The sequence below is a fragment of the Etheostoma spectabile genome, chromosome 21 (genome assembly GCF_008692095.1).
Source record: "Etheostoma spectabile isolate EspeVRDwgs_2016 chromosome 21, UIUC_Espe_1.0, whole genome shotgun sequence".
In the NCBI taxonomy this organism is placed as follows: domain Eukaryota; kingdom Metazoa; phylum Chordata; class Actinopteri; order Perciformes; family Percidae; genus Etheostoma; species Etheostoma spectabile.
Genome location: NC_045753.1, coordinates 15857049 through 15873478, shown reverse-complemented (window position 1 = coordinate 15873478; position 16430 = coordinate 15857049). Strand labels below are relative to the sequence as shown.

At 38.7% G+C, this 16430-nt stretch overlaps 1 protein-coding gene across 2 annotated transcripts; it reads right to left on the bottom strand.

Moving 5' to 3' along the window:
* Positions 1-860: 860 nt before the first annotated feature.
* Positions 861-16170, bottom strand: si:zfos-911d5.4 (uncharacterized). 2 transcript variants are annotated; one of them, XM_032501461.1, is made up of 7 exons: positions 15912-16170; positions 15381-15511; positions 14725-14825; positions 13792-13940; positions 12497-12725; positions 11643-11863; positions 861-1267 (listed from the first exon to the last, which is right to left on the bottom strand). In XM_032501461.1, exons 2-7 carry the CDS (start codon positions 15497-15499, stop codon positions 1100-1102), a joined length of 987 nt encoding a protein of 328 aa, XP_032357352.1. In that variant the 5' UTR covers positions 15500-15511; positions 15912-16170; the 3' UTR covers positions 861-1099. The 2 variants fall into 2 exon arrangements, with proteins under 2 accessions (XP_032357352.1, XP_032357353.1); XM_032501462.1 differs by lacking the exon at positions 15912-16170 and adding an exon at positions 15614-15867.
* Positions 16171-16430: the final 260 nt, after the last annotated feature.

Genomic DNA, 16430 nt, shown 5'->3' with positions numbered 1-16430 from the left:
CACACACACACACACACACACACACACACACACACACACACACAAGTGCTGTGGAGAAAACAGTTCCCAAGGACACTCTTTAGTACTTTAGTTTAAATATGCAAAGACAACACATTCACCAAAAGACTACACAAGATCAAAAATAGAACCAGAGTCTAAAAAATGTGCACGTACAAAAGCAAACAACACGGTGCTGTTTGTACAATCTGTCCCTCAGGTAAAACAGTAAACAGACATTTAAAAAAAAAAGTGAGGAGCTTGTGAGGAGCTTGAGTACAGTGTAATGATGTTTCAGGTAGAGAGATGCCATGCAAAGAGATACCATCAACACAGAGAGCTCCTTCTATCGCATTAGCTAAAGGCACTGATATCTTGATAGAAATAACTTCATTTTGGCCACAACCAGGCACAGTAAATACAATTGCTAGCTGTTAGCGCAGCTGAGTAAGCCTAATAACTGATGGAAAGTGACTCTGACACAGTTATGAATGGTGCTGGTGGCTGCGCCTATGCGCTCTTGAATATGTTATTGTCTCCTCTGTGCGGTGGAGCATATTAATAAAGCACCTTACAGTTACACCGTCTAAACAGACTGTAAATCACTGCCGATTAGACCCACAGAGGCAGTAACGTGCTTGGCCCTCATCGCGCTAGAGGCCACCAGTTTTTAACTGCCACAATTAACACATTAAACACTTCAATCCTGAACTGATGTGACACAATCAGCTAGCATAATGATTAATTAATGGCTAGTGTAAAGTGTGGGCCAGCCCTAGAAATTCAAAACAAGAGAAAGTTAATCAGGCTAATTGTCTGAAACCATTTTCATTGATATAAAATTGCCACTGAGGTTAGCAGAATCAGGGAAATCGGCCATTTTTTTTTTTTTTTACAATAAATTCTCACTTAAAGACATTCAAAACTTGTGTTTTTAGTACAATATAACAAAATACAAACACTGCATAGTAAAAGGCAATCAGTAAAATCGTGACTAGATTTGAGCTAAATTAAGAGGTTTTCTTTGATGCATCTGCATGCGTCCTCTTTTCCACAGCGCCATGTTGTGACAGCTATTCCCTTTATTGACCGATACACACTGTCAGTTGCTGAGTGTGATGCTGTGAATGGAGTTTGCTGGGATTTTGGCATCTGCTTCCTCCCCGCTGATCCTGAAGATCACAGAGGTGTTGGAGGGGATTGTTGTGGTGGCGTTCAGGGATTTACCCAGCCAGCCCTGAGATCCACGCTTGTACATTCGAACTGTGACCTGCAGAGCATCGTACAGGGAGAAGTAAACAGGGAATACAGATAATTGAGTTGGTAAAGTGAGTTTATTCAGAAGTAGCTAAAAAACAAGACAGTGCTATCCTTATATATTGGGGGCTTTTGCTGGGGTCATGACCTTAACTGAGACCTCCAACCTCTGCCTCAAGCTAAGCAGACGCTCATAACTTTCACATTTAAACTCTACATGTACAAGCTGCTGCTTAGGCTCTGGGCTTATAGACTGAAGAACCAGTTTAAACGTATTGATTCTGGCTTGTTGGAAGAGGGACTGGGTTTAATAATGTGTCAAATTAAAAATGTCTGTCAAACTTGAGGTATATATTTGATGATTTGCAGCAAAAAGATAGCTGGGTATCCACAGCAAAATAAGGCTAAATTTGGTTGAGTAAGTAAATGCTTTGAAAACTCATCTTGATTACATATTAACGTTAATTAATTTGCATCTAAATGACTAAATGTCAATTTGAAGCAGCAAACTTTTTATTGAAATGTAGTCCTTGAAATTAAATAGGAATAACAGTTTTATGTAACCATTGATTTCTTTTTCTTTTTAAACAAAAAACCTCGAACCTAGATGCATCTTTGCAAATCACCAAATGTATGCCGTAGGGTTGCAACTTGTTTCATTATCGATTAATGTGCAGATTATTTTCTCAATTAATGGATTAGTTGTTTAATCTATCAACTGATTTTGATTTTTGACTGATTTTCTGAAAAGGAAAAGGAAAAATTAAAATCTGAAAATGAATCAGCAACTGTGATTCATTTTCAGATTTTTCAGATATACCATGCTTATGTTGGGGTTTGAACATGTCTGTAGTTTTCAACTTGGCCAAATGTACATAAATGTGCATAGGCCTACAGCCAAATACATGGTAAAACAAATTGCTTCTCCTTGTATTCTGATTCTACTTAGGACCCAATTAGTCATTCACTGAAATGGGGCTTCAAAAAAATAAAAAATAAATACTGTAATATTTTCTACAATCCCGCTAAAAACTGTGCAACTCTTTTAAAAGAGTGATCCAAATGGCAGTCTGAAACAGAATAAAATATTAAATTAACTTGTCTCTGTGAGCATTTTTAATTCCCCTCCACATCTTGACTGGAGTCATACTGCTCTTGATTTTATGTAAGTTGTAGGGCATAGTACGCTTTAACACTACATCAAAACTGCCTGTTATGTTTGAGCCTGACAATGGAAGCCTTAACTAGATTTAGACATGCAGGTAATTGAACCACATCCATTTCACAAAGAATGCCTCGCTGCAGCTCTTGTTTGGCTGCATTTACAGGGGATAACAGAATATTACAGTGCCTTTTCACAGTTCCATTTTCTTTCACTTTAGCATTAGGCAATTTTTCAATTATTATTTTTTTCTTTCATCCCTGGCTCTCCATAATGTCTGGGCCTTTTAGTTAATGGTAGCGACAGTCAGAGCCCAGTATATCGGCCCTTGTCCATTTTGCAGGTCATTGTGGAAGCCCAATAGGCCTTTTATTACACCGACATCAAAAGGCAGATAAGCATTAGAGGTGGGGAGAATACCCTGCACTAGATATGTTCCCGCTTTCCTTTGTCTGCTATTGAAAGTGATCATTTTAATAGTGAAGAGGTTGGTGAGCTTTGGGGCTGATGGGAAGTGCGACACCCCTGACAGCCCACGAATATGAGCAAGTCTATAACACAACACGAGCACACAGCACACCCTCAACACCTGCACACTCTTGGTGCTAACCTAATTATCTGCAACAAAGGCCACTGCGATTTCAGACACACATTTTTCCGCCATTTACTTACTTGTTACTGTGCATTAAAACAGGGAGATGGAGAGAAAAAAACTGAACAATTGTGTCTTATATTGCAGCCTTGGCCGAGTGCCACATGGCTTGTATTACAATAGCATCAGACACTTCAGAATGAGTGTCTGTTAATTTGGGATGCATAAAAAAAATAGCTTTATGACAGCTGGTGGCAGAGAAGCGCGTAAACCAACAAAAAGACATCAGAAAGGAATTATTTAAACACATATTTAAACAAATGTAATAGTTGGTAATCAGCAATTATCTCATTTAAAGTGGAGTACTTTGAACACAAACTAATGTTTCTGCATTATATTCAAACCAGGAAACAAGTAGAAAAAACGTTTGACTTCATATAGCTCAAGCAGGATGACAGAAACACACATACTATGTATGTGGGTAAGCATCCAAAGAGCATTTACCTCCATTATGGCTGCACAATTCTCTAAATATTATTTTAATTAAAGAAAAAGTCTGGAAATTTGCATCTAGATCCAGATCTGCATCAAAAGATGCATTGTGACAATGATGCTGATTGGCTGATTGCAGAGCATGGTATCTTTGGAGAATACATAAATCCTGTATGGGGATAAATTGTGAAACATTTTAATTCAATTTTAATTTACATGTATCCTATTTCTATTTCTTGTCCAAAATGCACAGTGCAATCAAATTGCAGGATTACTTTGAGTTGATATGAGCATATTACATCCTATTTGGTTGCAATTGCACTAAACACAAATAAAGAGTTTGCACAAAATGTGTAAATAACTTCTTGTCATACCTGCCAACAATCTGGAAACCAGTTATTGGAAAACGGTATGAGATTTGAAATATAGGTTGTTTTTTTCCAAATTTGTTTTTTAATACATATTTTTTTGTTCAAGATGACAGAAAATCATCAAAATCGACATATCCTATACCAACAAATCCCCCCTGAACACACAGGAAAAACAAAACGTACTCATATGGCTCACGGGTAAGATGTTTGAACCAAACAATAAAATGCTTCATGCTTCACAGCCAAAGTGGCTTGAAAGCATGACTTTTTTGATGGTAAGAATAAAACAATCCACATTTACCAGTGAGAAAAGCTACAGAGAAATACTCTATGATTTGAAATGAAAACAGGTTTGATTAGTTGCTACATTGATTGTGCCACATATAGGAAGGACAATATGTAGCTGTCTTTGGCATAAACTCAAAGAGGAAAGATCTGTTTGGTCTAGACAGCATGCCTGCAAGGTGTTGTTCAGCAGAGAAGGTATGTCAGGTACAGGAACTGTCACTGCACGTCACCCTCAGCCACTTGAGGCAAGTGTCTGAGGATAAAGAAGATCCTGTATCTAAATGAGGGTAGAAGAACAAAGTGCAAAAGAGCTGCTGACATTAAAAAAGAAATTCAAAGTGCAATCTGCATCCTACACCTAAATGTAGCAGCTGCACACTCCTCACACAGCCAATATTTAATAGATATTGTCTCACTTTTGTTTGGGAATTGCCAACAAGCAACGAGAATCATTACTATTTCAAGCACAGACAGGCCTGAATATGTGTCTAACACTTGATGGTGAGGACAGGACCCTTTGGGCTAAGGTTGGGTGTCACACAAAGGGCTAAGAGCTCACCTAACGATGTCTACCCCTGAACCGCCTCTCCCTTTCTGTGTCGGAGGAGTGGGGAGAATGACATAACGCCTCACATTTCAACGAGACAAACTCAGTTTTCTTATTTACCGTCTGCTAATAGTCATAAATCCTGCCTCTTGTACGCTGTTCACCTTTTACCCTCTTAAACTCAAGACGACAGCTCATTAAAACATCTCCTTCCAAACAGCCGATAGCAATCTCACTGGTTTCCTTATCTTCTACCTGTAGATATGTTTATTCTCAGTCAGTTTGGTGTAATGGTGATTGAGTAATCCAAAATTACTTCTTTTAATTAGAAAAATAAAATGTACAAACCTGCATCATGGATTTTGCATTGTGACTACACACTGGAGATTGTCTATGTGTAAATATGGTTATTTGTGATTAAAGTTCTGACAGGTCTGACAAACGTGAATGAGGAACTATGTAATTGGGTTGGGACGTGTCACCACCTGCGTGTATTGCCATTCACAAAGTTCAGATTCTTCCCCTGATAAAGTCAAAGAATCCCAGTGGGGCATGAGTCAGTGGGGGCTCTCACCTGGAGCAATGGGTGCAGTGTTTCAGGTGAACTCTGGGTGAGCGTAACGCCACACCAGCCTCAGACGGCGGGCTCTTTGTTCCACGCCATGTCTCACCAGACACAGATTGGGAGGAACACTGAGTAACACACCTCTGGCACAGCAAACATCTTTGTCGACGAGACAAATGTGATGGAATCAGACCAAAAGTGGTTCCCTGTCATTTCAGGTGGATTCAACAAGGCAATTAGGTCAACGCTGTGTGGTTTGGCTCACTGGGTGAATAAATTAACAACCTGCTGAGAGGAGTGTGAATTGCTAGTTCATCAGCGATTCAATTAAGTTAGAGTCTTCAAATTGGGGATGCAATTCCAGATAGAATTTTTTTCTTTGTTTCAATTTGATATAATGTATGACGGACTTAAAATGTACATCTGATAAACCAAGGTAAAGAACGAATCTTTGCACCCCTACCTGCTGAAATAAGGAGAGGCTGTTCTATTATCACTTTATCTGTAGATAATGTTTTCAATTAACTGATCATCTTTTTAATGAATAAGATGTCTGCAAATAGTAAATTAAATGCATTTTTTTTTTTAAACTGGTTGTTTTGACCAACCAAGAGTTCAAAAGTCAATTTTACAATGATATAAGACAGAAGCAGAAAATCCTCACGTTTGAGAATCTGGAAACAGTAGATGATTATTTTTTTTCCGTCATAAAAAAAAACACTTTGTTGCTTACAAAACTGTTGTTGACTCCTTTTCTGGTTACTAACTAATCCATTTACCGACTAAAGCCTTCAAGAAAAAAATAAATCCTTGCAATGGTATCAGAAAATTCAATACTGCATGAAATACTCAAGCATCATAATTGAATTTCACATGTGGACCATCTATTTACAGTAGATGCCTAAACTTTGGTTTGCTGACATTACCGTCTACGTCAATAACTCCATTTGTATAAAGTCATGAATGCAAAACATGGCTGGTTAAATTCCAAACAGCAACATCTCTGCTTCCAACCAACCTACCTAAGCTAACAGGAAGCCATTAGACTCTCGGCAATAACCATTTACATCCATTCATCCAGCTCTGACTTTATTTCCATCCGCATTAGTGCATTTTCTGCGAGAGGTTAAAATATGAATCCCCCTCCTTTTTCTCCTCAATGGGTCTGGTTGTCTGGCTGACTTGAGAGGGCACAATCTATGACTGATTTAATTTGCTCTTTACGAACATCTCTAACAGCATTACCCCCAGAGCATACACTGACTGCCCCCATCTGACTCCATTAACTCCCAAATCAGGTTTAAAGACCATATTGATGCCGTCCGTTATTAAGGGTGATTATCAAAACAACAGACAATGGGCCAAAGTGTCTGTTAACTAGTTTATCCATAATTTCACATAACTGTAACAGATGGCAGGGCTGTCAATTACACACTGTATCTGCTGCACACAGCGGCCACACACTGTCTGGATATGCAGAATATTAGCCTACACATTAAAAGAACGATAGTCTGCTCACAGGTGGTCAGAGGAAATGGACTGAGCACACAAAATAAATCAGGATATTAAATGTCAAACAGAAAAGCATCCCATTTGAGAAAACAGGGAGATCTTGCCAATTACCAACTAGGTGTTTTCTTAGCTTACAATGAGGTCTTTTTCTGTATAATAAAAAAGAAAAGAAACTCACAGACACAAAATTCTAACGTTGCCGTCCACTTCACCACCTTTATTCTCCTCAATTAACTAGAATGGCTTTTGAAACTGTAATTAAGTGTCTCTGCTCCACACGGCCTCTTCATTATTCATGAATCCCTATTGATCACATCTATACTGTGGAGACCACAGTAATATCCTGAATCCTCAAAACAAATAGCCGAGCTTCCCGAGTTAAAATCAACATCTTGGCCTGTGACTAAAGAAAAGTGTCCTTTAGATACTAAATCCAGTATTTGATGCTAAATTGGATGTTGTCAGAAAGTCATTAAAAAGAAAACTCTCGTATGAAGCTGATATGGCCTCATTAAATAATACGTTTGCAAAAGGTCTGGCCAATAATTAAATATCGTTTAATGAGTTTCAGTGGGGGCGTATTAATACGATATGATCATATCATTACTAACGGTCATTTTCATTACCGATTAATCTGCCTATTATTCTCCTAGTTCTTCATTTTGTATATACAATACGGAAAGATGCCAATCACAGTGTCCCGGAGAACAACGTGATGTGGTCAAATTGCTTCTTTTATCCGAATAACAGTCAAAGATATTTAGTATATATTTTTTAACGTTTGGCGGTTTTTTGTTGCTTTAAAAGGATGATATATTTTATATCAACTTAAAGTTGGACATTTGGGAGGGGGGGGGGGCAGAAAAACCATTTGAAAATACAAATATTCACTTAAATATCATGGTATGTGTAAGGCATCTTTGCATAAGAGGAAATAATGCATGCAGTATATAATATAACAGTGTAAACATATTTCTGGGGATCACATATAGAATTGCCAAACACAGCTAATTCCACATTCAAAGAAATTATTTTGTAATGAATATTAATGGCTTGGAGCTTTATTTTAAACATGTATTCAAATTTACTGAAACTCAATATCCACCTGTGTTGAGTAGGAATGTGTAAAACATGAACTCTACTGGTTGATGTTTAACTAAATTAACAAAAGAGCGCTTGAAGAGCCCTCAAACATGACTGGTATTACACGCTGGGTGATGAATTTAGAGGAAACACACTGAGTCATCTTCAAATTGGCAGATGCAGAATCTCTCCACGGGACTCTTCACAGTGGCTTAGTGCTCGAGTGAAAAAATAGATTTTTACCAAGTTTAATCACACGCTATTACAAGGCAGCTTTTATCATTGCCTTCCACTGTGTAAGTGCTGGTGTCTTCGCTAGTTCATTACAGACACTTGTAATTCTGCAGCACCCTTCTCATGTGTAATTGCATGGTTAGCTTTCCTCTGTAGCTTCCTACACACACTCTGGTGCAAATTATTTCCAATACCAGTTTCCTTTGGAGAGCGATGCTGCAATTACAGAAATCTGAACATCCTGGTAATTCCCCACACAATTTTCATTTTTGTTGAAAAATGCAACAAAGAGATCTTTTTATCTGGGAAATTCTTAAGAATAATTTTCTATCTTTCTTTTCATCCTCCCACCAAGTTTAGTTAGTAATAGTTAGTTGATGAACTGGTGAACATCAAACTCTACATGACACACAATCTGATTAATTGCACTTTTGGTGAAACAACTGGTAAGTACCTTCTTCTTGGTTTGCGGCTGATAACTGAAAATACACACCTGTATTGTTTCTGTGGTCCGAAAGCCTCCACTCACAAGTAGAAAGGCTTTCAGAGAAATTATAGGCGCTGCCATGTTCTTCTAGGATTGTTTTTTTATGTGCATTTGATTTTATACTGCGTACATAGGATTCTACCATATATGTGAATGATTATTATGAATGCTCTATAATCAATAATAATGGCTACTGCATATATTTTCTTTTAATGGCTAAATACTTTTTTCTCTATATAAAAAGAGACCAAAAAGCTGCGGTGGTTGCTAATATTATCTACTTAGGCAGCAGAATTTCCAGACTTTATAAACGGCCAGCTCCTAGCCTTTTGTGTGCCTCCATTCATTATCACCACAAAGCAGTTGATGTCTCCCTTCTCTGCATTTTCTGTGCTAAGCAGCGGGCCCACCAGACCGTCTACTACAGGCGTGTGACACGTGCAGCCTGGAAGATGGCCAAACAGAGAGGAATGTCAGCGCTGAGTTAAATTAACAAGCTACATCTGTGTGGAATCTGTAGCCAGTCAGAAAGACAGGATGTATCTACGGTAACCAAGGTCTGATTATTTGTTAGCCGAGATGTTGGCGGTGAATTTGCAACCTTTTGCCTGGGGTTTTTTCTTCTATTAATCAGCTGACAGGGTGGAGTAGTCAGGTTACAGTAGTAAGACCTCAACTGTTGTTTCTCAGCTATGCAATTAGTAGATACTCTATATGCTGACTGGAGTAAGGAGACTTTATTTCAAACGCGGGGGCTCCATTTCTACTCCTGAATAAACTGGATTATATAAACAGAATCAGAATAGGAGATGACATGAAGATGAACAACATAAGTAACCTGCACTTTAAACTCTGACATGAATAGATTTTTAGCTCTTTCTCTCCCTAAAACACAAACACACACACACACACACACACACACACACACACACACACACACACACACACACACACACACACACACACACACACACACACACACACACACACACACACACACACACACACACACACACACACACACACACACACACACACACACACACACACACACACACACACACACACACACACACACACACACACACACACACACTAATTACCCCTCAATCCATACAAATTGAATGAAGCCAGAACCGTGGTCTAAGAATATAGACCATAATTAATAAATTACAGCCACTCTACTCAATCATTCTCCACTTTGGGGACATGTAGACATCCCATTCTCCGCAGAGTAATTGACTGAGCCCACAGAAAACACCTAGTGCCTCCACGGTGGCTTTGTGGATGCATCTGGTGCCACTTCTTACAACCAAACAGATGCCTGACTGAGACTGTGGGTCATATCGCAGATCTTCTATCCTGTGTGTTTACAAGTAACAAATCAAAAGCATGCATTATTTCTGGGCTCCGAAAATACGCCTGGGGGAGCTATCAAGTTTCTTTGCCACCCCCAAAGCTTCCCCTCGCAGCTGCCACACACAAGCAAAGATCTTTTTTCTGGGTGGGTGACACAGTCATGGACTCCAAAGGAGCAAATGTTTTAGTTTAGAGTACAAATCCAGGTATTTTTAGGTGGTGAATGCAGCTGAATGCTTGGGATCTAATCCTGTAATTGGAAACAATTATAAACCCTTGTCTATAGTATTTGAACATGCTAAGTGGGGTAACACAGATACCTTATCCAAAATGTCACATTTCTCTGTGAAAAATGAGGAGAGGGTTTGTCTCACACTGCCTCCATTTACAAATATTTCTTTGAAAATAATATATTTTGTTGTCGCTGTGTGTGTCCCCTTGGGCTAGAAAAGGGCCCGCTGGAGACTGTCTAATGATTGTTGGGTCATGTATCAAATACACAGCAGCTGGAGGCGAGAAGGGAGAGTACATACAGTCTGGATGTTTGGGGTGGGGGAGGGGGGGGTCTGTAAGTAAAGCTCAGGCTGTGTTTGGGTTCTGAGGGTGGGTGTGAAATCTGTAATAGATGCTGACCAGGGTACTTACTCACTGGACCTTATTAAGAGCTCTGACCTTTGTCTGTTTCACAATTACTTTATTCAACTAATTTCTCAAACAAGCAGAGCAGCTGTTTATGAATAATTTGAGGTCAAATATGTCACCAAAAACAACATAATTTTGTGTAAATATTATATTCACTCGGAATTAACCACTGCGACCTTTACATTCATTGCCACATTGACAGTTAAGCGTTCCTTTCATGCCACCTGAAGAGATAACAAGTAACTAATCAGCCAAATCCTTATGTGGCAATGACATAAACATTAATCATCCAAAACATAAACTGGTCTAAGAATGTGAATAAGCTCAAATGATACTTATTCACACGCAATGACTGTGCAATTGCCATGATTCAATCAAGTGAGCTAATGAGTACCTCACAGCCAGACGCAAAGAGACTTACCTCAATAAAAAACTGAGGAGATAAAGCAATAACTAACATTAGGAGTGTTCATCAGACAGCACTCTAGAGTAAAACATGATTTTTTTAAAGTCTCACTCAGCTTTTTCTAGATTGTCAAATTAAGTTTTTTTTTCTTTTTTAAAAAGGACCACTATAAGTCTCATTTTCCTTGAGTTATTTACTAACTGTAAATAGATAAAACCTGAACTTTTAACTGAACTTGTAATTATAAATCATCTCTCTGTGGTGCAGTAAAAAACTTTAAAAACCTGAGATATTCTTTAACTGAATGTCTCTTGACCAGAATTATTTACCAGAATTTATTTATCACTTACTCTGTGTGTACAGTAATTTCCCAACATGTTTTAATTAAATATGGGCCTAATGGTTTTAAAATAACTGTAAAATTGCTGTGATGTTCTGCAATCCTCAGCCCAAATCAACCCTGTGTTTATTCCAGTTCTCAGAACAGAAAACTGAGTGAGACGGTCATAAAGTACTACTGCCACCTGCTGGTCTTCTGGTTCATGTTGGGCTTTTTGCTCTACAAAGTTATTTGGAGCCGTTGACACAGTATTCAACTCTCATATCCAGAGGGTACCTCTGGTCCTGGCAGCTCATCAGTGGACTGACCTGAGGAGCGTGTCCCAGCAGGGCCCACAGCGAATCAGTTGACAGGGTCTGGACTCTGGTAAACTCTAGTGAGTCTGTCTCCTGTCGGTCGAGAGCAATGTACTGGCAGCCCTGGAAGTCTCCTTTCAGCTGCTCGCCACAGTGCAGCCGCACCAGATCCCACGTCCCCACCCTCCTCAGGACCTCCCGCACGGAGTCCATCTGCCTGTACGACAGATGACCTGCAGAAGAAGAAAAAAAAAAAAATTTTAAAAAAAAGTTGACCTGGTAGCAATCCTGTCAGAAGCCCGATTCTTTAATCATATTCTGTTGTAGAATTCGTTACACTGTCAAACATGTCAAGTGAAGTTGTTGAGTGCTAAAAGTCTTATTATCTTAAAACAAGCAAAAAAAATTAGCAAAGTCAGTAAGATTCTTTTGTTTGTTTTACAGTATTTTTTGGATATTTTATTTTTTATTTTTAGAGTCAACAGGAGAGAGAAGACAAGAGAAGAAGGAAGAGAGAGAGATGGGATGACATTCAACAAAAGGTTCCCACTGTAAAAAAAAAAAAAACGTGACATTGCAATTTATGGTCAGCGCCTTGTTGCCAAAAATTCAGTTTTCATTATCATGAAACGAGAGAATAAGGCAGAGCACTGCACTAAAGTTTAAAAAGAAAAACTACATTATTGAATGTTTTAGACACAAGGGATTAGTATTGAAAACATGTCACTTTTCTATAGTAATGCAGCAGTCTGTTTCAATATGTCTGTTTTTGAAACAAACAGTCTGATAGAGCAGATTTTGTCAACATTAGAACATGCATTAAATCCCTTTGAGTATTAATGGTCATCCTTTAAAGAGCTGCTCACCGGAGAGCCAAGATGGAGTCAGTGCATCCGATATCCACGCCATGTAGCCCTCCCTGAAAGATCTGAGGAAGCCGTCTATCTGGCTGTGGGAGACCAGCTCCCTCTTCTTCCTCAGCTCCTCATCCAGCTCGCAGTTTTGAGATAGGAAGATAACTCTGGGGAAGAAGAGGCTTTGGCACACAGACACTCCACTCCTCTTTAAATGGCCACATAAGTTAGCCGTCTTGGTCTAGAGGAGAAAAATGTAGGGATGCAAGTAATAATAAATTTGATTAATCATTTAGTCTATAAAATTTCAAAACAGTGAAAATTGCCAATATTTACACCAATCATTACTTTTTTGGTACTGAATAAACTATGTCAGAAACATCAAGAAGAAGTCTTGTTTATTTTGTCTTTGCTCAGACAGTTTTGTCTCAGATAGTGTTGATTCTTTTATTAAATTAAAAGCTGGTATTAAAAAAAAGCAAATTTAACAGAAAAATTATTGTTTTGGTATCTAGAACCAAATGCAATGTCTTTAAACACTGTAGCTTGTTTTGTCCAACTAACCAATTAACAAAGATACTGAATTATCAGACTTGTTGTTCATGAATTTTCTGCTGATACACTAATCAGTCAATCGGCTGATTGCTTTAGCATTAAGAGTCTATAGAAAAGGTTAATTTGTCAGAATGTGCTAACATTCACACAGGGCGCCTTTGTACTAAACAGTTAAATAATGACCCAATAGACACACAAATGCAGATGTCCACTTTTCAATTTCTAAAAAGGACCCACTTTAGGAAATTATACAAGTTTAAATTGGCACAGAGAGTGGAGCTGTGTCTGCTTTGTGTACGTTAAAGAAGTTTATACGTGCAATTCAAGCAGGACTGTTTAAATAATGCAGTATGTGTTTGCCATCAGACTCTTCTGTCAAGCTCCCAGTCCCAATTGAGCATCTATAGAGATGGAAATGAATGACTCCTAACAGTCCCAGGCACATAAGGTGACAGCTGTGTTTAGGCACCTGCCTGCTCCCCCCTCCTCCCCTACCCGCCCCCCTGAACATAATTATGGCCTTTCAAATGAAGAGCGACCACTTGGGAAGTTTAGGAAGCCCTGTTGTAGTGTTTGAAATTTCCATGTAAATTGTTATGGTGACTCAGAATCTCTTAACCCGGCTGGAGTTTGGGATGAAAACAATGTCCTGGACAATTGATTGGACCTTGGACACAAGTGTGCCACACAGTTTGACATTTAGGTTTCCATGGTGTTATTTTAACATTTCAGCTAAATGTGTCTGTTTTTACCTTGATAGCTTTGAGGGGATCTTCAATCTGCTCAATGCAGGTATTGGCAACGTTTTGGTCCTCTTCCTTCACTTGCACATGCCAGTTCTGGTTTTGAGTGGACACTGTGCCTCTCCATGGTTTTACATCTATGCAGAAGATCCCCTGGCCTTGATAAAAAGAAGAAAACATAAGTGAATATGTACAGAACATTAGTGTAATACCACATATACAGTAGCTTATTCTTACCCTAAAGCCTCATGGCAAAATGGATAAAAAATCCTTAATTTCCATTGCCATCACCACACTGTACAGCCATACATAGACAGCATCAAATAGCTCCATTCAGGCGTCTTCCTGCACTGTTTTTGCATTTTGCATGTTTTACACTGTATCTATATGTATCTTTGTTTTTATTTGTATTTTATATCATTTGAGCTTGCCCTGTCAAAGACAAATGTCTGTCACTTGTGACGGACAATAAAGCTTTTCTTATTTTAAATCTTCCATGATATTACATGTAATTTTATATCACCAAAGCGATGAAGACATTTTGAAGTGTCACAGTAGGAAATAAAAAATTAAGAATAGCTGAATTCAATTTGGCTGCTTAGGTTTGAGCATGCTGGTGTTGTGCATGCTGGCTCACTGTCATGGCTTACCTGGGACACTTTAATAGAGCAGGGCAATTGTTTATGTAATTAGTAACACCTGTGATTGTCCTACCCTGACAAGACAATATGTCTGCAGGTAAAGGGTCTACTAGAACGATGCACTGCTCACTTAAATGTAACTCAGACTTAACTTAACTGCGGGAAAAACAAAATTTAAGATATATATCAATATCACAAAAAAGAATGTTTAGATGATATAAATCCTTTAGCCCAAAATCAGCATTATATTTATTTATTGCGCCAATTTCTCATGAAATTAATTTTTATTTTAGATACCAACCTGTGAGGATAACAATGTTGATGTCATCTTTAGCATTGTGAAACTGGTCGGGGATACGCAGATTGCAGTAAACATCTTCCTTTCTCATCCCGGTGAGTTTCCTACAGTGAAAGTACATAGAAACAAAGAAAAGAGTAGAAAAGGTAAAAATAACAAAATAATAACACTTCTGAAGCTGCATTTATTGATTTTTTGTTTGCCACCTGGGGGAAGTGGAACATACTAGTAACATAACATTGACATATTATCGTATTATAAAGTTCTTATAGCAAAGGTGTCAGCGGGTCCAGCAGATACAAAGCAACATCAGCATTCATTTGGAGTAGTAGTTCTGCCCATCCAACGATGTAAGTCCAGTATTCACTCTCCTTTTAGCTCTGTTTTAGTCTCCACCAACTCCTAAGGGAAATATCTGTCTTTTTAGCTGCTTTGTCTGTGCATTGTTTAGTGCTGGACAGGTAGTTTACAGCAGGTTTATCAGAGCCTTTTCAGGGGAAACAGCAGGGTTTATGATAGCAAAACAGTAAAGTGACGTCTGTAAAACCAAAACAATGAGCTGAAAGATACTAAACCACGGGAGAACCAATAAGGGGAACTGCAGAGTTAGAAGATAGGTTTATTATTTGTGCACAGCTTTAAATTTGCAAAATACTGACCTGACATGTTGTATGAAGTCAGGTAGTGTTGCTGTCTGATTTGGGCTCTTGCCTTGGGAACTTTCTGAAACTTTGGAGCTGAGATACAACTGAGAAAACAGGCGTCCAAGCTGAGGCATTCTAGTCTCTATCTGAAAAAGAGAACACATTTACATATAACTGACTGAGCAGTTTGAATAAGGGACAACATATTCATCAAAACAACTATGTTACTGAAGGAAATAAATACGTACAGAGCGTCAGATGTTTCTCTTCCCCCAGTTACATAGGCCTACTGCAATACTGTCAAAATGATGTCAACATGGTGTGACTATTTTAAACAATATGTTGAACTAAACAAATCCAGTGTAAAATACTATCCCCAATTCTCTTCAGCATTGTTATGCATCCTGAACGCATGCTAACTGCTACATTCAGGTTTTACAGCTTTGCTGACGACACTTGAACGCTTGAACCTGAACCTGAGAAGACTGAGGGAACAAAGAGCAAAAGACAAGACTGGCACGAGCTCTTAAACAAAACAATACATACTGATGAAGTCTCGCGCTGTTTCAAGAGCCGTTCAATAAGGGAAAATTAGGAAATTCAGCTCGAGATTTGTCCTGGCGTTAATGTCGGTCTACGGTTCTCTTTTCAAATGCTGAGCAACCTAACTCTATCCAGGAAAGCTATTTCGCTGTTTCACAATTTCACCGAGCCCCCTCTCCCCCTCCTCTCCAGCAGCACTTCCAATGTTCCTGGAAGAAGTAAACAACAGACCACGTGCACCACCTGCAGCCTCATATTACGTCCAAAGGGACATGACGTCAGAGCACAGCACTCAGTCCTGCAGTGTTTGCGTGATGCATTTAGGGAACGATTCCTGTTATTTGCATGTGATGTTCGGGTGATGCGTTGGACTGAGAATTTGCTAGACAAGCAGTGGTGGAAGAAATACACAACCCCCCAGTGGAAAAAATACTCTACAAGTACAAGTAGCTACATGTGAAATGATTACAGTGAATTTTGTATTTAAACGCAATAGTAGAATGTACTCGAATATCAAAAGTA

Bases quoted from the DNA above. Each gene is read 5' to 3' on its own strand.
- si:zfos-911d5.4 (XM_032501461.1), bottom strand. From the start codon at position 15,499: ATGCCTCAGCTTGGACGCCTGTTTTCTCAGTTGTATCTCAGCTCCAAA. The intron at 14,826-15,380 runs GTCAGTATTTTG...CTTTCACTGTAG, and splicing joins GACTTCATACAACATGTCAG to GAAACTCACCGGGATGAGAA. The intron at 13,941-14,724 runs GTTGGTATCTAA...CTTTTTATCAAG, and splicing joins CAACATTGTTATCCTCACAG to GCCAGGGGATCTTCTGCATA.